This window comes from Solea solea, chromosome 15 (assembly GCF_958295425.1).
Source record: "Solea solea chromosome 15, fSolSol10.1, whole genome shotgun sequence".
Lineage (NCBI taxonomy): Eukaryota > Metazoa > Chordata > Actinopteri > Pleuronectiformes > Soleidae > Solea > Solea solea.
Window position 1 is genome coordinate 18,883,523 of NC_081148.1, and position 21,857 is coordinate 18,905,379.

The window sequence follows — 21,857 nt, forward strand, 5'->3', positions numbered from 1 at the left end:
TGTTGTTTCAGCTGCTACTGTTCACCTCGTCTTAAGACATCTGCACAGTCTGCCTGCTCGCCTCTAAACATCCCAAGCTCATCACCGCCTCACCATCGGGGCCAAACATGCGTCCCCACAACCCGCTGTGCAAAATCGCTCTGACACTGATTGCCAGAGAATTTTTCCACACTAACCATAAAGGTTTTTGACTTTGCCTCCGGGCTTTTATAAAGTTATGAAGTTTTTGATTGTGAGCTCTCAGTGGCCGTGGGTTCCCCTGGAATTGGTGGAATTGGTCTGCTCAATAACTGAGATGTAGGATGCAAATGTGTTTGAGAGATTGACGAGGAACCCCAAACCAATCTTTGGACCCACATCCAAATATACAGCAGCTGGATGCCTTTTTTATAGATTCAAGTTAAAAGTCCCACATTTGCACTTTTAAATCAAGACAAATCTTAACTTTGAGTTGTAATAAAACAAAGCTTTCCATAATTTCTGGAAATAACTGATGAAGTTGTGCTCAGGACATCTATGACTACCAGCTTACTGTAAATCAGACATTTTTACTGGACAGTTTTAGAGGAATTTTGAGTTAAAAGTCCCACATTCGCACTTTTCTATTGAAAACATTCTGAAACTTGAGATGCAATAAAAACAAAGTTCTGGACAAGACTGACTAGGTTGTGCTCAGTACAATGATTACTTCTATTGTACTGTAAAGACATTTTTACTATGCAGTTATTCGAGAAATTTCAAGTTAAAAGTCCCACATTCGCACTTTTAAATAAAAAAAAGTCAACTTTGAGATATAATGAATATTATATCTAATAATAATATAATATTATAGAATAATATAATATTCCATAATTAATGGAAATGACTGATAAAGTTGTGCTATGACTACCAGCATACTGTAAATCAGACATTTTATACTGTACAGTATTAGAAAGTTAAATGTCCCACATTCGCACTTTTAAATCAAAAGAATTCTCAACTTTGAGATGAAACAAAAATAATGTTTTCCGTACGGTCTGGACAAAACTGACTGGGTTGTTTTCAGGATAATTATATCTAATTATAATAATTATAATTCAATTATACTGTAAATCAAACATTTTTACTGTACTGTTTTAGAGACATTTCAAGTTAAAAGTCCCACATTCGCACTTTTTGAAAATTTTCAATCATTTCCGGAAATGAAAAGTTGTGTTCAGGACATCTTTGACTACCAGCCTAGAATAAATCAGACATTTTTACTTGACAGTTTTAGAGAAATTTAAAAAGTGAAAAGTCTCTTCACTTTAATTCAACTGTTGTCTCTTGTTCTGCAAGAGAGAAGCAGGCCCAGCATCACTCCTCATGGTATTAGTCTTTGAATGCAGCTTTACTGTACGTGTGCATGCACGCACCAGTGCTGGCATCCATAGTCTACCTGTTTGCCATCTACTTATTACCGGTGGCAGGCACACTTTTTTTTTTTTTTTTTTTTACTACTGACAACAAAGCTTCAACAAAGCCTCTTTTTACAGGAAAGATTTGTCTCATGGCCCCGATCATTACGAGACACAAAGCACAAGAGAGCCCTTTAAGCTTGGAATGAGAGTGAAGCTCGGTCATCATTAGTTGATGCCGCTTCACGAGCCCGGGCAACATGGCTTTGATCTCTAATGAAGCAGCGGCCGTTATTTCTGCTCTTACTCACTCACGCCACCTTTACTTCTAAAGTATTCCCTGTGCAAGTGTGCTAGACGCCATGTGAGGCCCGCCGCCAACACACAACACGCTCACTGTGCAGACTGCAAACCCACACACAAGCTCTGACACACACTTACTATATACAGTATATATATATATATGCTAAGACTGTCTGGACTGCCTTCTTGTCTCAATCAGACAGGAGTCAGAACCGAGCAGAAAACTTTGATGTCTTTACTGCAGGAATGATCAATCGTGAGTCTCCCATTAAATGTCAGTCGGTGCCACGGCTCTCTTTATAATGCAAAGCTGTCGGGGTGGAACAAAACCGAAAGCGACAATGAGCTCATTTTAATAGTCCCAACTTTAAGACTCTGCACCGAGTTCAAAGTTCAAAGTTGGAAGCTTCATAGAAACCACAGCGAGATGCCAACGCTGGCTACGAGCGCGGAAACACTCACACACCGAGGTGCCAAAGCTTTTATAAAGCTGCACCTTTGACTTTACAGAGCATTTAAAAGGAGAAGAATCATTAACGCTCACAGTTTCAAACAGGTCATGGGTCTCAGTCTGGTGTGTGTGTGTGTGTGTGTTGTGGTTTGACTGTAGATTAATAAGCAGCTAATTAGCCTGTTGGGTATTAAGGTGTGAGGTGAATGAGCAGAGACAGTGCAAGGGTGTGGAAGTCATATACAGTCAGATATATATAGATAAAAGATAGAGTGATGCAGCAGTATATGCCAGCATCACATGATTCACTAAAACGTCAAACAGGCAGCTCCGAAGGCTCACATGATCCCAAAATATCATGAAGGAGTTGCAGAGGAACAGGTTCAGTTTGAAAAACCGTGAACGAGTGCAGTCTGACGACATACTCGGGGGCATATTTTTAGCCCTCACCTCACATTTTGCTCACACAGAAAACATGAAATTTAATTCCACTCTGAGGATTGTGCCGTGTCAGGGCGGAGATCAAATGACATAGAGACGATGGAGTGACGCAGCGATATTATACAGCTGTAGAAAATGTCAGCATAACATAATTCTCAGAGGCTGAGACAGGCAGCTCAAAGGGCGATCACAATGCATTATTAAGGAGTTGCAAAAGAAGCGGTCAGTGTGAAAACACAGTCCGACAACAAACTTAGGAGCCTGGTTCTGCTCATCCAGAAGCATCAGCATTCTTGCCAGCACAGAGATCAGTTGACATAGAGAAGATGGAGTGACGCAGCGATACACAGCTGAAAAAGTAAGGAGTCACACAGACACGGACAGAGAAAAGGTTAGTAGAGGAGCAGATCAGGTTTCTTCCTGGAGACTCTCTGGCTCCTTTCTCCCATGAGATCTGTGCCTGGCTGGCACACTGCTGCTGGCTTCGTGCCCTTTAAGTATCCTAACCATTCTCCAAATACCACAACCCATAGTTACTCACTCTGCACTAATAAGCGTTCTCCCTTGGCAGCCTGTACACAGGCCAATTAACGTGTTGTCTCTGATGGTTACACTGTATATTTTCCCTTTCATATTGGAGCAAAGCTCCGCTTCCTCAACGCTGTCCAGGTTTGCTCCTCTGTGTCTGCTTCCACAGCTTAACAATAATTCGATGATCAAATAAATTCTGTTCACACATCAGTTCTCTTCATCCAGGCATAGAGAGCAGATGAGTCATGCACTACGCTGTGGACGGAGCTGTGGTAACATTAGTGTGCGGTCAGCTGAGGGTTGGAGGTGGTAATGACCTGGTGAATTACAGCAGCCGTCACTCATCTAGCCAATAAGCCGTGTTGGCTTGACACCCTGGACAGCAGGCAGCGATGTGCCAGCGGAATAAGAAAGTGTTTACGCACACAAACGTTAACATAACATATATGTATAGATATACTGTTGTCGCTGCACAAACACACACACACACACAGAATTAAACTGTTTTTTACGGTCCTGCATATGGTGCAACTCTGTTACTCCCTCCCAATAGTGTATGTACCCGTGTTGGCCCTGCCAGCCAGACACAGAAACCTGACACCCGTCTTTTCCAGACTTACACAGCCTCACATCTTTGCCAGTTGCACAAGGCTCAGACCAGAATTACACACCAGTGACGTCTCCATATATAACGCTAACACAAACCGGAAATAACCCTCATCAACATTTTTCTTCTTGTCTCTGGTTTATGTCGTCAGGAAGCAAAAGGTTTTTTTTTTAATTTATCATTTAGTCTGTTATATGTAGGGGAAAAATAGAAAGCATTTTTTTTTTTTTCAAGATAACATTTTCAAATTGTCTGTTTTTTCCTGACAAACATTCATTATCTTTGCCGCTTTTCCTTTGAGGCTTGTGAAGGGATCGGAAGCCAGTTAGCTGACACTGGCCGAAAGGCAGGTTACATCCTGTACGTGTCCAACATACAGAGACAAACCTGGACTACCTGGAGAAACCCCACCACACACACACACACACACGAGAAGGACATGCATAATCCACACAGGAAGGGTCTGGTCCATCCACGATTGTCTGGCCAACCAATAAATACTTACAAACTCTGTAAATTAATTCATGGGGTTTCAAAGTTCAAAACTGTGGACAGATCCTCAGACAAATGAAAATGCTCGGATCTCACTTTGAAAACCTCCTTTTAAATCAAACAGATTGTCACCTATGATGAAATATGCTCATTTCTTTCTTTTGTTGTCATATCTTTCCTACATTTCAAAGGTCTCTCCATGGCAACGAGGTCTCAGAGCTTCCTGAAGGCATCTTCAACGATGTCGCTTCCCTCTCCCACTTGTAAGTAGTGAGACTGTCCAGCCCGTGGCCTATGTGGTATACCTTCTGCTGAGTTTGTTAAGTCTACACACACACACACACATGCAGACACACTTTCAGGCACTGCGGGGGTCTGGACAGACAGTCGGCGAGTGTGGCTCACAGTGGGCTCTCTGTAGTCCTCTTTGGTGGGCCACATGAGCCGAGCCCTCCCTTAATCAGCCGCAGTCCTGTGGTTAAAGCAACACACAGACCCCTCTACTGTCTCATCTCCCTGTGACATCTTTAAAACACACTCGCACACACAGGTCCTCCACGGTCTGTGGACTTTGGTGTGTTTATTTATGTCTGTAATTTTGTGTGTGGTGTGTGCAGACTTGTGTGACTTGTGGGACATGTGTAAAACGACACAGAGGCATCTTTGCCGTGTGCCCTCTGCTCTACAGCCCAGATACTCACATCAGCCCCTTGACAGCCACTAATCAATAGACCTATCAGTGTCAGAGTGGGAGAGGAAGAAGGGAGGACGGAGAGAGCTAAACAAAGACATTTCATGGAGAGAAGGACGAGAGTCAAGGCTGCATGGAAACCGGGGTGGAGGGGAAGCCATTGATCCACAGTCACACTCAAGTGGCTTTCATGTTAGCAGATGTCAGGTGTCAGCTATTGGCCCGGGCCTGAAAGATGAGTCTGTATTTTGCCATAATGGAACAGCATCGATTCAGGAGTGTTTGTGCATCCAGTGGGAGGACAGAGCGGCATTGATTCACGACCACCATGACAGAAGTGGTTAGAAGTGCTTTCTGTCCACACCTTTGCCTATAATTGAGATTCCACCCCTCCTCCTCCTCCTCCTCCTCCTCCTCCTCCTCCACTCGATGCACGGCGTCAAACTTTAAATCTGTTTTACATTTTTCAGAGAAGCACGGTTTTTGTTGTACAGTATGCCGAGTTGGTTTCAACGTGGTTTGTTTTATGTAAGGGTGTAGTGACACTTGCTGGTGAAGGGATGTACTGCAGTGATAAATCAGAGTTTGCCACTCAGTTACATACACTCACCAGGCCACCTTTAATGTGGCAGGATTGGCATTTTTGGGCCATTTTCTGTAAACCCTAGAGGTAGTTATGTGTGAAAATCCCAGTAGATTAACCGGCCCGTCAGACACCAACAACCATGCCACATTTTTCTTTCCTCTTCTGATGCTCAGTTTTGAACATGTTGACCATGTCTGCATACTTAAATGCTGATTAGATGTTTGTGTTATATGAGCAGGTGTACCTAATAAAGAGGTTTATCTTCTCTGTTCTATCAGGGCGATTGGTGCCAACCCGTTGCACTGTGACTGCAACCTGCGCTGGTTGTCCGACTGGGTGAAGACAGGATACAAAGAGCCTGGTATCGCTCGCTGTGCCAGCCCCAAGAGCATGGAGGGCAAACTGCTGCTCACCACACCTGCAAAGAAGTTTGAGTGCACAGGTGAGTGACTGTGTTGAAAATGAAAAAAATAATGTACCTCAAGTCACACTTGCGTCTTCACGCGGTTTCATTCTTGTCGTTCTGGTGTTTCCGCAGGAGACGTTGACACTGGAGTGCTGGCCAAGTGCAACCCCTGTCTGTCTGGTCCCTGTCTAAACCAGGGCATCTGCCACAGCGACCTGGTGGAGATCTACAGGTGCAGCTGTCCTCCCGGCTTCAAGGTTAGAGCATCACAATGCTGCCATCTACTTGAGTGTTGAAGTTTGCATAATATATAGTCAGAAAAAATAAAAATGATCCCTGTTCGCTGTCTCAGGGCAAGAACTGTGAGACAGCCCTGAATGCCTGTGTGAGTAGCCCATGTTCCAATGGAGGAACCTGTCAAGTGGATGAGGACGAGGAGGGAGAATACAGGTGAGGAAGATGAGATTTTGAATGAGTGTGTCAACAAAACTTGTATAAGAACCAAATGTAACGCGTGCATAATGTTTCACAGTTGCTTTTGTCCGCTGGGCTTCGAGGGCCCCACCTGCCAAACCGACATGGACGACTGTGAAGACAACGACTGTGAGAACGGAGCCACTTGCATCGATGGAGTCAACAACTACACTTGTCTTTGTCCCCCATATTACACCGGTCAGTGCACTCGACAACAAGACTCACTGTGTTTTCTCTCCGTCTTACTGTTAAATGTTGATCCTCTTCCTTAATGTGTTTGTTCAGGTCTTTTAAAATGTGCTTGTATGAAATACTAACCCATGGTAAGCACTGAGTGTGCTGTGCTCACCCCCTGCGCCAAGAACCTCCCTGAGCTACAGAGGCTCAGTCTCTTTGAAATTATTGCGGTCAACAGCGACAAATAAACCTAATAAAATCTTCAGTCTTATTTTCGCCACTTCGTTAGACGGTCTGTTCCAACTGGAAACTTAAATGGCTCACTCTGCCACACCAAAGTCCATAGAGAACAAACAAAAAGAGAATTATCCAGAGCTATCAGTCGGTTGTTAGTACCTCGTACAACCACGCTACAGAAAACCTGATCACAATCTGATCAACTGTCCGTGGTAAAACGCTTAAACTAATTCTTCTCTTTTTTCTCTTTCTGTGTAGGAGAGATGTGTGAGGAAATGGAGGACGTGTGTGCCCCAGGACGAAGCCCCTGCCAGCATCAGTCGACCTGCCTCATCACCTCCACTGGACCTAAGTAAGGATTCACTGCCAGCACTTAAGATCCGGTGAAAGATAAACTGTATGTAAGTGTTCCCGCTAGGATTCTAGGATTGTGTTTGTGTCTCGCAGGTGTGTGTGCGCTCCTGGTTATGTCGGTGATGACTGCAGTGTAGACTATAATGACTGTGAGGAGCATCGCTGTCAGAATGGAGCGCTGTGTGTGGACGAATTGAACGGATACTCCTGCGTCTGTCCTGAGGGATACAGGTGCGAAGAGCTCAGATTTGACATGCACATGCTCCATAGTAGTGACATCATCCTCCTTCAACAATCCCTTCACTCTTTTTCCTCATCTAGCGGTCAGCTGTGTGAGGTCCCCCCCTCGCTGCTCTCCCTGTGTGAGCTGGCTGACTGTCAGAACAGCGCTCCGTGTGTGGAGCGAGGTGGACGGGCTCTCTGCCAGTGTCCTCCAGAGTTCGGTGGGCCGCGCTGCGAGAAGCTGGTCAGTGTCAACTTCATCGACAGAGATTCATACCTACAGCTCTCTGACCTCAAGAACTGGCCTCAAGCTAACATCACCCTCCAGGTACGATATGATGTGATGATTATATGATATTTATTGTTATGCCGTCTTTTTGGCCAGGTCACTCTTGAAAAAGTTATTTTTTTTTTTATCCCACTGAGGCTTTTACCTGGTCAGATAAAGGATATATAACAGATATTATACGATATGATATGACATGACATGATATGATGTATTATAATATGATAGGAATTTATTTTGGCTATACATTAACAATTTGTGAACTGATACTGTGCTCCAGCAAAATCACCACTATCAGCAATATGAAGAGAAAAAACGCAAAACAAAAAAAAACAAATAAACTCCACAGAGACAAACAATTTAAATTCCTAACTCCCAAAACTGAAATACATCCATATTTATGTTGGAACATTATGATGTTTTGGACCGGTGTTTGATCAAATGTCCAATATTTAGACTTTGTGACATATTAAATCACTCATATAGATTAATATAATTCCTGCATTGACACTGCCTGTTCTCACTGTAGGTATCAACAGCTGAAGATAATGGAATTTTACTGTACAACGGAGACAATGATCATATTGCAGTGGAGCTTTACCAAGGTCACGTCAAGGTCAGCTATGACCCGGGCAGCCAGCCGGGACATGCCATCTACAGGTGAGGAGTCATGTTCTTGTTGAATCCTCAGCTGTTTACTAATGTTTCCTGATTCCAGACTAAAGTGATGTTTATTTTTCCCCCAGTACTGAGACGATCAATGATGGCCAGTTCCACACAGTGGAGCTTGTGACCTTTGATCAGATGGTGAACCTGTCCATCGACGGGGGTCTCCCTACCACAATGGACAGCTTTGGGGCGGTGCGGCCCCTCAACGGGGAGGCTCCACTATACGTGGGGGGTAGGGGCCCTCTCCAGAACACACCTCCCTCCTCTGCAGGCACTCTTATCTACTACACTACTGTCAATCACCACCCCCTCCCTCCTCGCTTTGTCACCACCGCAACCAGCCCCTCTCCTCTTCACCATGCAACCCCATCCTTCCTCCACCCAAAGACCCCCTCCTACACCCACATCATACTCACCTTCAGTCATGACTGTGTTTGCTAGGGTCCCTCACATTGATAACACGATAAAAAACAAAACAGTGCACCCACAAACATTCATAATGTATGTTTAGAGATAAAACACTACTTTACAGTGTGCAAAGTGCACCATCTAGTGTCCACTATAGGAACTACCAGACACAGTCTGAAAGATTTGTTTTGCTTTTGCATGATTTCCGCTTGCACAAAATGTAAATGAATGTATTTAAATGTGCGATTGTTGAGCCACTCGTGACAAAATACACTAAATTCACAAGCCGTGGACAGTTTTCTCTGGAGTGGCTCAAACGTTGCGTCCATCAGTGCTGTGATGTGAGGTGTTGCGTTGTCTTATGCTACACAAGACATTGTTTTCCATATTCCTTTGGTTTTATTAGTCCTCTCTTTCAAGGACGATGTGTCTCGTGGTGCAAATGCAAACTCCCAAAGTCGTTCATATTGTTTGAAAAGCTGCAGATGCACTGTTGAGACACAGCGTGTTTGAAATTGTCTTCCTCTCATTACTCTCATACCAGCCCTGTGTTAGCTGTCTGTGTGTGTGTGTGTGTGTGGTCTAGTGTGTATGTCTTCACACATCAAAACATTTCATCTTTCTTTCCCTCCCTCTCTCTCTCCCTCCTGCTTCAGGAATGCCAGTGGATATACACTCGAGTGCTTTCCGTCTCTGGCAGATCCAGAATGGCTCCAGTTTCCACGGCTGCATCCAGAACCTGTACATCAACAACGAGCTCCAGGACTTCACCAAGACCCAGATGAAGCCTGGCGTGGTTCCAGGCTGCGAGCCCTGCAAGAAGATCTACTGTGTCCATGGCATCTGTCAGCCTGATGGGGTCCAGGGACCAGTGTGCCACTGCCAGCCAGGCTGGAGCGGACCACACTGTGACCAACCTGCCAGCAACCCCTGCCAGGGCAGCAAGTATGTCAACAAGAGGCACAGAAATGTTACCGCTCTGAAAATATCTTGTAAATTTAACGTGTAATATAGCAATACGTTAAGATGTTCTATTACAGGTTAAATTATAAAGTATAGATGTAGTATTAAAAAACACAAAAGACACACATGGTCCAATTGAAATCTTCTGAAAGTCCTCCAAAACATGTAATTGTCCTTTTCCCACCTAAAAAACACCTTTTTTGTCTGATATATGTGTTTGAGGGGTAAATGAGAAGAGGAAACAAATCCAGTGACATTGGTTATAGTAGCCTACATTATGTATATGAAACAGCAAGTACATGTTGTAATCTGGTATTTTAAACCTCGTGTTCAAGCCCCATAACTGGAGTCACAAGATAATGCTGACAAATAATAATGAGCTGATAAAAACAAGAGTGTATTTATTATTCACCGCCGTTGTTACTGTTTCTTCTTCCTAGGTGCGTCCATGGAAAGTGCATCCCCCTGGACTCTCAGTCTTACCGCTGTGAGTGTGAGGAGGGTTACCGTGGAGCCCTGTGTAACCAACAGGGAGAGCTTTTCAACCCCTGCCGTCGCCTCAACTGCAAACACGGTCGCTGCCAGATCTCAGACACAGGAGACGCCTACTGTCACTGTGAAAGTGGCTACACTGGCGATCTCTGTGATGCCGGTTGGTTTAACACTCTTACCCAGTTTTCATGTGTAAACCCACTTTTAAAGGTCAAACCATTTCACAATATCATTTGCAACTCGAGCAAATGTGTGCATAATGACATGGATCACTTTTTTATTATTTTATTTAACACCTCATAATAATATGAATAGGTAAACCATCTGTGTCATTTAAGAAGATAGGATAGGACAGGATATGGATTGTTGGCTATACATTAACAATTAACACTATGCTTCAACACAAAAGATTTTTTGGTCTTCCTACCATCCATGCACTTTAAACTAGTTAATATTTTTAGCTGACGAGGCATAAAAGTCTTTCCCCCTGTCCATCCAATCGCATTATCTGGGTATGCTAATTTGAACTTGAAAAGTGACGCGAGACAGCTGCAAAGAGGTTCCACAAAAAGTGAATTCTACTACTTCTACTAAATTATAGGATAAACATTTTCCTGCCCCCGTCTGACCCTGCGCTGCTGGTGTATGTACACAAAAACACTCCCTCAGTCGTGTCTGATAGTATTGCTTGACAGAGCCCATTTTAAGATAATGTTACCTTTTTACATTCAAATAGAGGTCAACAACAACAAAAATGACCAACACTTATTCCCTGCAGCTTTAAGTAAAAGTCTTGGAAACATTCTGCAGTTTTATTCTGTGAGACCCCTAGAAGAAACGAATGAATGTAAATACTAATGTCTGTGGTTGCTCTCCATCTTCCAGAGTCTGAGTGCCGAGGGGAGCCTGTGCGAGACTTCTACCAGGTACAGCGAGGCTACGCCATCTGCCAGACGACACGCGTGGTCTCGTGGGTGGAGTGCACCGGCGTCTGTGACACGGGCGCCTGCTGTGCCAGCCAGAGAATGAAGCGCCGGAAATACACCTTTGAGTGCAGCGATGGAACCTCCTTCACCGAGGAGGTGGAAAAGACCATCAAGTGCGGCTGCGTGGGCTGCATGTAGCACGGTTCGCTCACGTCTCCTGCCACTGCTGCGGAGCAGAAGAAAGATAGAAAGAAAGAAAGAAAGAAAGGAAGGAAGGAAGGAAGGAAGGATGAGAGGGACCGGAGGACAGCGAGGGAGGGAAAGAAAGACAGAAGGAAAGAGAGAGATTATAAAGAAAATATATAAAACCTCTATCTATATATTATGGACCACAATGTTTGTAAAATAGGACATTTCCTCCCCTTCCAAGGGTGTGTGACCTACAGTAACACAGAGAAAACCAACAACATGAGCGACAATGTAGAAGCGACAACAACAGAAACAAACCACATTGTATCTGCGACATTGTTCTGAGAGGTCCGGAGATTTCAAAGGCATCCCTCCAACCTTATTTACCCAGTGTGATCTCCCCCCCCATCCATCTGTGAGGCCCAGCCACCACCTACAATCTTTAACTTCATGGAGTCAGTGGGGACAGTGAGATCCAGCCTGGCAGTGAGAGAGAGAGAGAGAGAGAGAGGGGAGAAGGACAAAAATGAGAGAAACAGAGCGATGCAAGGAGAGCTGGACCGTTTGACTTGGCAAAGCTATCTTGAGTTGAGCTTGGCTGGGTTTTACCTGGACTGGGCTGGATGTTGTGGGTTTTTTCGGGGGAGGGGTTGAGTTGAAATTGTTGCTGGTTTGGTGTAGCAATTTTTTCTGCCGGGATACAGTCATCCATCCACACACACATGCACGTGTACAAGCGAGCAAAGGAAAGACGACAAGAGTTAGAGCGGCACATAATCCAGTGCGGATGTCATGGCTCGGAGGCCATGTTGGCGTGGCGTCACGGACAGTTGTGCGCTGTGAGGAACCGTAACATAGAAAATTAGAGACTGCACTGACAAGCAGCACTGAACATTACAGTCACACACTCTCGCTCTCTCTTCTTCCAAGTATACGATCACACATGCATGACCTACATTCATACATTGGCCACGTGTTAAAGTGAGAGGTGCAAATATTCGATTCGTACAGCAAACAAGTCTGGCGCCAGCAGTGCTCGGTGGTTATCAGTTACCCAGCATGCATTGCCTCAGGGTTAGGATGATTTGCAAAAAGTCCCACTACCCTTTTTGAGCAGCGGGCCATTTCAGCCCCTGCTCATGTTGATGCTTGCTGTATTAAACTCGTGCAAACCTGTTGCATGTGTGGAGAGAGTTTGCCAACTAATATGTAGAGCCTCTTAATATCACTATAAATGTTTTGACAGAACAAAACGGTTGCAGAATCAAAAAAAAAAATCTCCCGAATTTTGTTTTGTTTTGTCTAATTTCTCCTATTGCTTTGTTTTTATTTTTGTTATATATTTTTTTTTCTCATGATGCAACCTAACTCCTTTAGTTGCCCCCCACCCGTCCCTCCCCAGCATCCCTTTATATAGAAATGCCTAACAGATTCTAATATATATATATTTGTATTTCATTTTGGTATAGTATTTTTCTATGTTAAAGAGTATGTCTGTTTCTGGAAGTTTTTGGGACCAGTGGAAAGGCAAATTTCACACGTTTTCCCTGGGTGTTTTTTTATTATTTGTCGATCTCACTTTCTCCAACTCGGTGATTGAGTACATGAATTGGCCAATAATACAGCAGAAGGTTCCAGCCGACATGTCCATGTGTGGCTTCGTAAGGGTCATTTTTAGGCTGTGATTTTGTTTCCATGGTGGTCCCATGTGTGTTTGCCCACTTCAGCCTACCTCGGTACTAAGTGGGTACTGAGTGGACGTGGGTGGTAAATTGTGCAGGTTTAGAATTAGAATTAGTTGCATTTCATCCGTCCTTATTACAAACCAGTAGTGAACACACACAAGCCGGGCATGGGAACAGTGGGCAGCACCTTTTCTGCGCCTGAGGAGCAATTGACCAACCGAGCGAATTTGAACAGGCGACCCTCGGGTTACAAGCCCAATTCCTTTCCTCTTGCCATGTGGGCAAACACGTGTGGAGCCACCATGGAAACCGTGGATAAACCGGCTTGGGACCCCACATGGACATTCTGGCTGGGGGTTGATCTTGTTGTGTGGAGGCAGTATCGGTCTAGAAATATGTTTAATATTGTATATGTTGTCTTCCATGTGAATATTACATCTAATTCATGTGTTTTTATTTATTTTTTATCTAAAGGCGTTTTTTTTTTTCTTCTGTTTTTTTTCCTGTAGAAAGTAAAAAGGCATCGTCATCATCATCATGTCGCTGACTTTCAAATATTTTTTGAAAATTTTCAAAAAGATGAAAAAAAATGATAAATAAAAAAAAATTGCATACAAATCTGTAAGGTATTTGTAGCATCACTTAAAGGCAGTTGACAGTGAGTTTTTTTTCTCTCTCCTCTCCGACTCGTCGTTCTTTATTTGGATAAAGACGTGTCCTCCTGAAATTTGACCCTGTAATTATCATACCACACTCAAGGCTTCTGATTGTATTCATGTTCATTTTGTTGATGTGCTGGGTTGTATTTGCTATGATTATTATTATTATTTTATTTCTTTAATTTGAGGGATGTTTGCCGAACAAAGAAGGAGTGTTTTTTTTTCTTTTTAGTTAAAGTAGTCAAGCTCAACTGATTATAAGCTGCTGTCAAGCCAGAAGAAATGAGATGAAGTTGCCATTTGTGGACAATAATCACGTTTCTTTAAACGTACAGAGCATCCGTTGGGGAGAGGGGGGGGGGAGCCAACTGTGTGAAGCATTACATGCCCACTGCTGACATATGATGAATGAGGAAGACCCCGGACATTTCAGTGTGTCCACCCATGAAAATAAATAAATAAACAGTGCCAATTACAAGTGAACACAATAAACAGTCATATCTGAATGTATAAATGTGTATAGATAAATATGACCTATGCTTACTCATGAAGTGGTAACTCTTAGCTGTTATTTAGTTTCCAATTGTAAGATATAGAAACCACATACTGTTGATTAAGTGACAGTTCATCAGAATGGCTTAAAGGCCCGCCCCGCACATTGTGTTCATCCATTTTCCCTCAAGGTTAAAACGTCTTATGTCGTGTGAAAGGCTGAAGAACCACAGTCACAGAGCTCTTTGTTTTACTGTTAATGTGATCCCAGTGGTGTACAATAACATTAAAAAAAAGTAGATCTCATAAAGGATACTGATGAACAGTCACTGTAATTTCGTAGGCTCTGTGCCTCATAAAGGTACATATTTAGTCCAACGTGGCTTTTCTTTCCATGTCTCCTTTTGTCCCTCTGCACTGACCCCTGCTGGACTGGTGCATTCAACTTCCTGGTAGACATCTTAGTGGTGCTTGTGCTATATTGAGATGTAATTCAGTCATGTGGCAACACGGCCAGACACACACACACAGATTTTTCCCGTCATATGACATATATGCATAAATATGTTATTGTAAAGAACACAAATGTCTCTGTTGTATTGAACCAGTGCAAAAACTTATATATACCCTGTTAGGGTTGTGTCTGTTTTTGTATTCCTTCTCTTTTTTTGTTGTTGCAGGATTGATGGTGGGATTAAACAGAAAAAACTCCCAAATAATACTGAATGTATGTAGTGCCACCGACAAAATGTTTACCAAACCTCCACTCTTTTCATTAATTAAACTTAAATGTGTGTGCTTTTAAGAAAACACTGGTGTTGGGTTTTTTTTATGACTTGACGTCATCTTTAGTTGACGTAAGAACATCAACTAAATGGATATTTTCACATACTACTCCAGTGTTGGCTGAAGAGATTTGTGGTCGTCCTGTGATGAATTTACACATTTTCTCAGCCCATATCAGAGCAACTACTTTGGAATTTAAGTAATCACTTGTCCTGTGACACAAGAGTTTTATTTGGAGGGAGAAAATCATTCAGTGACCTATTTTAACAGGTTTAGCAAGTCCATAACCGGTGTCATATGGAACTTTATTGTGTTTTTACAACAGTTTTCGATTTTTTTATGACATGACGTGAAAATATCGGCTTTTGCAATGGGCTAAATTACAGCTAATTCATATGAACTGATTTTAAGAAATGTTTACATTTATTTTAGTTTGGCATGTTTTTACGCCATAGATAATTAGATTTTAGCCTTGTTAATTTGTACTTTATTTTGGTGTTTTAGGACATTTAATCACAAAATTGACTTTAATTCTTTGGCACTTTTGGGGCGACTTTTTAAATGCCATGATAAGCTTGTTTCAGGGATTTTTACAACATGTAATAGTTATGCATTTCGTCAATTTTAAGACATACTATATGATGGTTTATGGAAATTGACATTCACACACACATTGTAATGTGTTTTTTGAGTGATGCACTTTTGCCATTTTTTTCTTTTCTGTTTCAGTTGGACAGAGAATCTGAGAATCTCTGTTATCCTCACTTTATGTTAGTCATCATTTGTTCCCCCCTCTGTTTCTGCAGAGCCTGAGGTGAGGAAGACAAACTGTTTACCAATCTGTCCCACAGTGGGAACTTCCTCTGGTGCTCAAGAATTGCCTGTGAGCCGTATGGCAGGTCCCCGTCATATGAAATGCCTTCATTGGCTGGCAGAGACTCCTACACCTGGGTAATGACTGCCCCAATACCTCACTGTCATGAACAATATTTAAAATTTAGAGGGCAAGGCATTAGGTGTCATTATGCTTCAGGTGTGAATAATGATATGAATCTTGTTTTGCTGGATGTTGTACATGAATATAGACCATAAACTTAATCTGCAATAGTCTTGATGATCGTGTGACAGCAACTGTCTTAAGATTCAAAAATATTAAATAATTTTCACAAATGATTCATACATGCTATGGCTTTGCAACTTCCAATAGAATTTAACCCCAGTTGTGGATGACACCTTTATATATTAAAAATGATTAAATAATTTTCACATTCATACATGCTATGGCTTTGCAACTTCCAATAGAATGTAACCCCAGTTGTGGATGACACCTTTATATATTAAAAATTATTAAATCTGTCCCTTTTATTTCTAAAAAACATTTAAGAAAACAAGAAAATTCAGCAGCGAATTTTTGATGATGCCTGCTTCATGCTGTGAAAATGTGAAAAAAAAGTTACAGGGTTAGTATAGCATCAAAATTTGACAAAAAAAAGCCATAGTTTAGTATGTTGCCCAAAATGTGACAAAAATGTCAGTTTAGTATGTCGCCCAAAATGTGAAAGAAATGTCATAGGTTAATATGTCGTCCAAAATGTGACAAAAAAGTCATAGTTTGGTAAGGTGTTCGAAATTTGACAAAAATGTCGTAATTTAGTATGTTGTCCAAAAAGTGAAGTAAATGCAATAGGTTAGTATGTCGTCAAAAACGAGAAAGTCTGACAAAAAAGTGATACTTCTGTATTTCGTACAAAATCCAAATTTGGACGACAAGGTCATAAGTTAGTATGTTGTCCAAAAAGTGAAAAAAAAGTCATAGTATAGTATCTCTTCCAAAATCGATCAAAAAAGTGACAGTATAGTATGTCGTCCAAAATTTATCAAAAAAGTCATAGTATAGTATGTCGTCCAAAATCAGTCAAAAAAGTCATAGTATAGTATGTCGTCCAAAAAGTGACAAAAAAGTCATAGTATAGTATGTCGTCCAAAATCAGTCAAAAAAGTCATAGTATAGTATGTCGTCCAAAATCGGTCAAAAATGTCATAGGTTAGTATGTCGTCAAAAATCAGTCAAAAAAGTCATAGGTTAGTATGTTGTCCAAAATCAGTCAAAAAAGTCATAGTATAGTATGTCGTCCAAAATCAGTCAAAAATGTCATAGTATAGTATGTCGTCCAAAGAGTGACAAAAAAGTCATTGTATAGTATGTCGTCCAAAAAGTGTCAAAAAGTCATAGTATAGTATGTCGTCCAAAATCAGTCAAAAAAGTCATAGTATAGTATGTGGTCCAAAATCAGTCAAAAAAGTCATAGGTTAGTATGTCGTCCAAAATCAGTCAAAAAAGTCATAGTATAGTATGTCGTCCAAAATCGGTCAAAAAAGTCATAGGTTAGTATGTCGTCCAAAATCGGTCAAAAAAGTCAGAGTATAGTATGTAGTCCAAAATCAGTCAAAAAAGTCATAGTATAGTATGTCGTCCAAAATCAGTCAAAAATGTCATAGTATAGTATGTCGTCCAAAATCAGTCAAAAAAGTCATAGTATAGTATGTCGTCCAAAATCAGTCAAAAATGTCATAGTTTAGTATGTCGTCCAAAGAGTGACAAAAAAGTCATTGTATAGTATGTCGTCCAAAAAGTGTCAAAAAAGTCATAGTATAGTATGTCATCCAAAATCAGTCAAAAATGTCATAGGTTAGTATGTCATCCAAAATCGGTCAAAAATGTCATAGGTTAGTATGTCGTCCAAAATCAGTCAAAAAAGTCATAGTATAGTATGTCGTCCAAAATTGGTCAAAAATGTCATAGTAAAGTATGTCGTCCAAAATCGATCAAAAAAGTCATAGGTTAGTATGTCGTCCAAAATCAGTCAAAAAAGTCATAGTATATAGTATGTCGTCCAAAATCAGTCAAAAATGTCATAGTATAGTATGTCGTCCTAAATCAGTCAAAAATGTCATAGTATAGTATGTCGTCCAAAATCGCTCAAAAAAGTCATAGGTTAGTATGTCGTCCAAAATCAGTCAAAAATGTCATAGTATAGTATGTCGTCCAAAATCGGTCAAAAATGTCATAGTATAGTATGTTGTCCAAAATCGGTCGAAAATGTCATAGGTTAGTATGTCGTCCAAAATCAGTCAAAAAAGTCTTAGTATAGTATATCGTCCAAAATCAGTCAAAAAGGTCATAGGTTAGCATGTCGTCCAAAATCAGTCAAAAAAGTCATAGTATAGTATGTCGTCCAAAAAGTGACAAAAAAGTCATAGTATAGTATGTCGTCCAAAAAGTGACAAAAAAGTCATAGTATAGTATGTGGTCCAAAATCAGTCAAAAAAGTCATAGTATAGTATGTGGTCCAAAATCAGTCAAAAAAGTCATAGTATAGTATGTTGTCCAAAATCAGTCAGAAAAGTCATAGGTTAGTATGTCGTCCAAAATCAGTCAAAAATGTCATAGTATAGCATGTCGTCCAAAATCAGTCAAAAATGTCATAGGTTAGTATGTCGTCCAAAATCAGTCAAAAAAGTCATAGGTTAGTATGTCGTCCAAAATCAGTCAAAAATGTCATAGGTTAGTATGTCGTCCAAAATCTGTCAAAAATGTCATAGTATAGCATGTCGTCCAAAATCAGTCAAAAATGTCATAGGTTAGTATGTCGTCCAAAATCAGTCAAAAATGTCATAGGTTAGTATGTCGTCCAAAATCAGTCAAAAATGTCATAGTATAGTATGTCATCCAAAATCTGTCAAAAATGTCATAGGTTAGTATGTCGTCCAAAATCAGTCAAAAAAGTCATAGTATAGTATGTCGTCCTAAATCAGTCAAAAAAGTCATAGTATAGTATGTCGTCCAAAATCGGTCAAAAAAGTCATAGGTTAGTATGTCGTCCAAAATCAGTCAAAAATGTCATAGGTTAGTATGTCGTCCAAAATCAGTCAAAAATGTCATAGTATAGTATGTCGTCCAAAATCGGTCAAAAATGTCATAGTATAGTAAGTCGTCCAAAATCTGTCAGAAATGTCATAGGTTAGTATGTCGTCCAAAATCAGTCAAAAAAGTCATAGTATAGTATGTCGTCCTAAATCAGTCAAAAAAGTCATAGTATAGTATGTCGTCCTAAATCAGTCAAAAAAGTCATAGTATAGTATGTCGTCCAAAATCAGTCAAAAAAGTCATAGTATAGTATGTCGTCCAAAATCGGTCAAAAAAGTCATAGGTTAGTATGTCGTCCAAAATCAGTCAAAAATGTCATAGGTTAGTATGTGGTCCAAAATCAGTCAAGAATGTCATAGTATAGTATGTCGTCCAAAATCGGTCAAAAATGTCATAGTATAGTAAGTCGTCCAAAATCTGTCAGAAATGTCATAGGTTAGTATGTCGTCCAAAATCAGTTAAAAAGTCATAGTATAGTATGTCGTCCAAAATCAGTCAAAAAAGTCATAGGTTAGTATGTCGTCCAAAATCAGTCAAAAAAGTAATAGTATAGTATGTTGTCCAAAAAGTGACAAAAAAGTCATAGTATAGTATGTCGTCCAAAATTGATCAAAAAAGTCATAGTATAGTATGTCGTCCAAAATCAGTCAAAAATGTCATAGGTTAGCGTGTCGTCCAAAATCAGTCAAAAATGTCATAGTATAGTATGTCGTCCAAAATCGGTCAAAAATGTCATAGGTTAGTATGTCGTCCAAAATCGGTCAAAAAAGTCATAGTATAGTATGTCGTCCAAAATCGGTCAAAAATGTCATAGTATAGTATGTCGTCCAAAATAGGTCAAAAATGTCATAGTATAGTATGTCGTCCAAAATCGATCAAAAAAGTCATAGGTTAGTATGTCGTCCAAAATCAGTCAAAAAAGTCATTGTATAGTATGTCGTCCAAAATCAGTCAAAAATGTCATAGGTTAGTATGTCGTCCAAAATCAGTCAAAAATGTCATAGGTTAGTATGTCGTCCAAAATCAGTCAAAAATGTCATAGGTTAGTATGTCGTCCAAAATCAGTCAAAAAAGTAATAGGTTAGTATGTCGTCCAAAATCAGTCAAAAAAGTCATAGTATATAGTATGTCGTCCAAAATCAGTCAAAAATGTCATAGTATAGTATGTCGTCCTAAATCAGTCAAAAATGTCATAGTATAGTATGTCGTCCAAAATCGCTCAAAAAAGTCATAGGTTAGTATGTCGTCCAAAATCAGTCAAAAATGTCATAGTATAGTATGTCGTCCAAAATCGGTCAAAAATGTCATAGTATAGTATGTTGTCCAAAATCGGTCGAAAATGTCATAGGTTAGTATGTCGTCCAAAATCAGTCAAAAAAGTCTTAGTATAGTATATCGTCCAAAATCAGTCAAAAAGGTCATAGGTTAGCATGTCGTCCAAAATCAGTCAAAAAAGTCATAGTATAGTATGTCGTCCAAAAAGTGACAAAAAAGTCATAGTATAGTATGTCGTCCAAAAAGTGACAAAAAAGTCATAGTATAGTATGTGGTCCAAAATCAGTCAAAAAAGTCATAGTATAGTATGTGGTCCAAAATCAGTCAAAAAAGTCATAGTATAGTATGTTGTCCAAAATCAGTCAGAAAAGTCATAGGTTAGTATGTCGTCCAAAATCAGTCAAAAATGTCATAGTATAGCATGTCGTCCAAAATCAGTCAAAAATGTCATAGGTTAGTATGTCGTCCAAAATCAGTCAAAAAAGTCATAGGTTAGTATGTCGTCCAAAATCAGTCAAAAATGTCATAGGTTAGTATGTCGTCCAAAATCTGTCAAAAATGTCATAGTATAGCATGTCGTCCAAAATCAGTCAAAAATGTCATAGGTTAGTATGTCGTCCAAAATCAGTCAAAAATGTCATAGGTTAGTATGTCGTCCAAAATCAGTCAAAAATGTCATAGTATAGTATGTCATCCAAAATCTGTCAAAAATGTCATAGGTTAGTATGTCGTCCAAAATCAGTCAAAAAAGTCATAGTATAGTATGTCGTCCTAAATCAGTCAAAAAAGTCATAGTATAGTATGTCGTCCAAAATCGGTCAAAAAAGTCATAGGTTAGTATGTCGTCCAAAATCAGTCAAAAATGTCATAGGTTAGTATGTCGTCCAAAATCAGTCAAAAATGTCATAGTATAGTATGTCGTCCAAAATCGGTCAAAAATGTCATAGTATAGTAAGTCGTCCAAAATCTGTCAGAAATGTCATAGGTTAGTATGTCGTCCAAAATCAGTCAAAAAAGTCATAGTATAGTATGTCGTCCTAAATCAGTCAAAAAAGTCATAGTATAGTATGTCGTCCTAAATCAGTCAAAAAAGTCATAGTATAGTATGTCGTCCAAAATCAGTCAAAAAAGTCATAGTATAGTATGTCGTCCAAAATCGGTCAAAAAAGTCATAGGTTAGTATGTCGTCCAAAATCAGTCAAAAATGTCATAGGTTAGTATGTGGTCCAAAATCAGTCAAGAATGTCATAGTATAGTATGTCGTCCAAAATCGGTCAAAAATGTCATAGTATAGTAAGTCGTCCAAAATCTGTCAGAAATGTCATAGGTTAGTATGTCGTCCAAAATCAGTTAAAAAGTCATAGTATAGTATGTCGTCCAAAATCAGTCAAAAAAGTCATAGGTTAGTATGTCGTCCAAAATCAGTCAAAAAAGTAATAGTATAGTATGTTGTCCAAAAAGTGACAAAAAAGTCATAGTATAGTATGTCGTCCAAAATTGATCAAAAAAGTCATAGTATAGTATGTCGTCCAAAATCAGTCAAAAATGTCATAGGTTAGCGTGTCGTCCAAAATCAGTCAAAAATGTCATAGTATAGTATGTCGTCCAAAATCGGTCAAAAATGTCATAGGTTAGTATGTCGTCCAAAATCGGTCAAAAAAGTCATAGTATAGTATGTCGTCCAAAATCGGTCAAAAATGTCATAGTATAGTATGTCGTCCAAAATAGGTCAAAAATGTCATAGTATAGTA

At 40.2% G+C, this 21,857-nt stretch overlaps 1 protein-coding gene across 4 annotated transcripts in view; it reads left to right on the forward strand.

The window, feature by feature from the left end:
- Positions 1 to 14,927, forward strand: part of slit1a (slit homolog 1a (Drosophila)) — a 92,352-nt gene extending 77,425 nt beyond the window's left edge. For 2 of the 4 annotated variants that reach the window (XM_058651425.1, XM_058651424.1), the window contains 13 exons: positions 4,393 to 4,464; positions 5,757 to 5,920; positions 6,017 to 6,141; positions 6,237 to 6,334; positions 6,417 to 6,556; positions 7,031 to 7,124; positions 7,220 to 7,357; positions 7,448 to 7,676; positions 8,164 to 8,294; positions 8,381 to 8,574; positions 9,368 to 9,656; positions 10,115 to 10,326; positions 11,052 to 14,927. In XM_058651425.1, the coding sequence (XP_058507408.1) occupies positions 4,393 to 4,464; positions 5,757 to 5,920; positions 6,017 to 6,141; positions 6,237 to 6,334; positions 6,417 to 6,556; positions 7,031 to 7,124; positions 7,220 to 7,357; positions 7,448 to 7,676; positions 8,164 to 8,294; positions 8,381 to 8,574; positions 9,368 to 9,656; positions 10,115 to 10,326; positions 11,052 to 11,290 (2,125 nt within the window). In that variant the 3' untranslated portion in view covers positions 11,291 to 14,927. The remainder of the gene's footprint in view (positions 1 to 4,392; positions 4,465 to 5,756; positions 5,921 to 6,016; positions 6,142 to 6,236; positions 6,335 to 6,416; positions 6,557 to 7,030; positions 7,125 to 7,219; positions 7,358 to 7,447; positions 7,677 to 8,163; positions 8,295 to 8,380; positions 8,575 to 9,367; positions 9,657 to 10,114; positions 10,327 to 11,051) is intronic. The other 2 variants (XM_058651427.1, XM_058651426.1) reach the window with 1 other exon arrangement.
- The last annotated feature ends 6,930 nt before the right edge of the window (positions 14,928 to 21,857 follow it).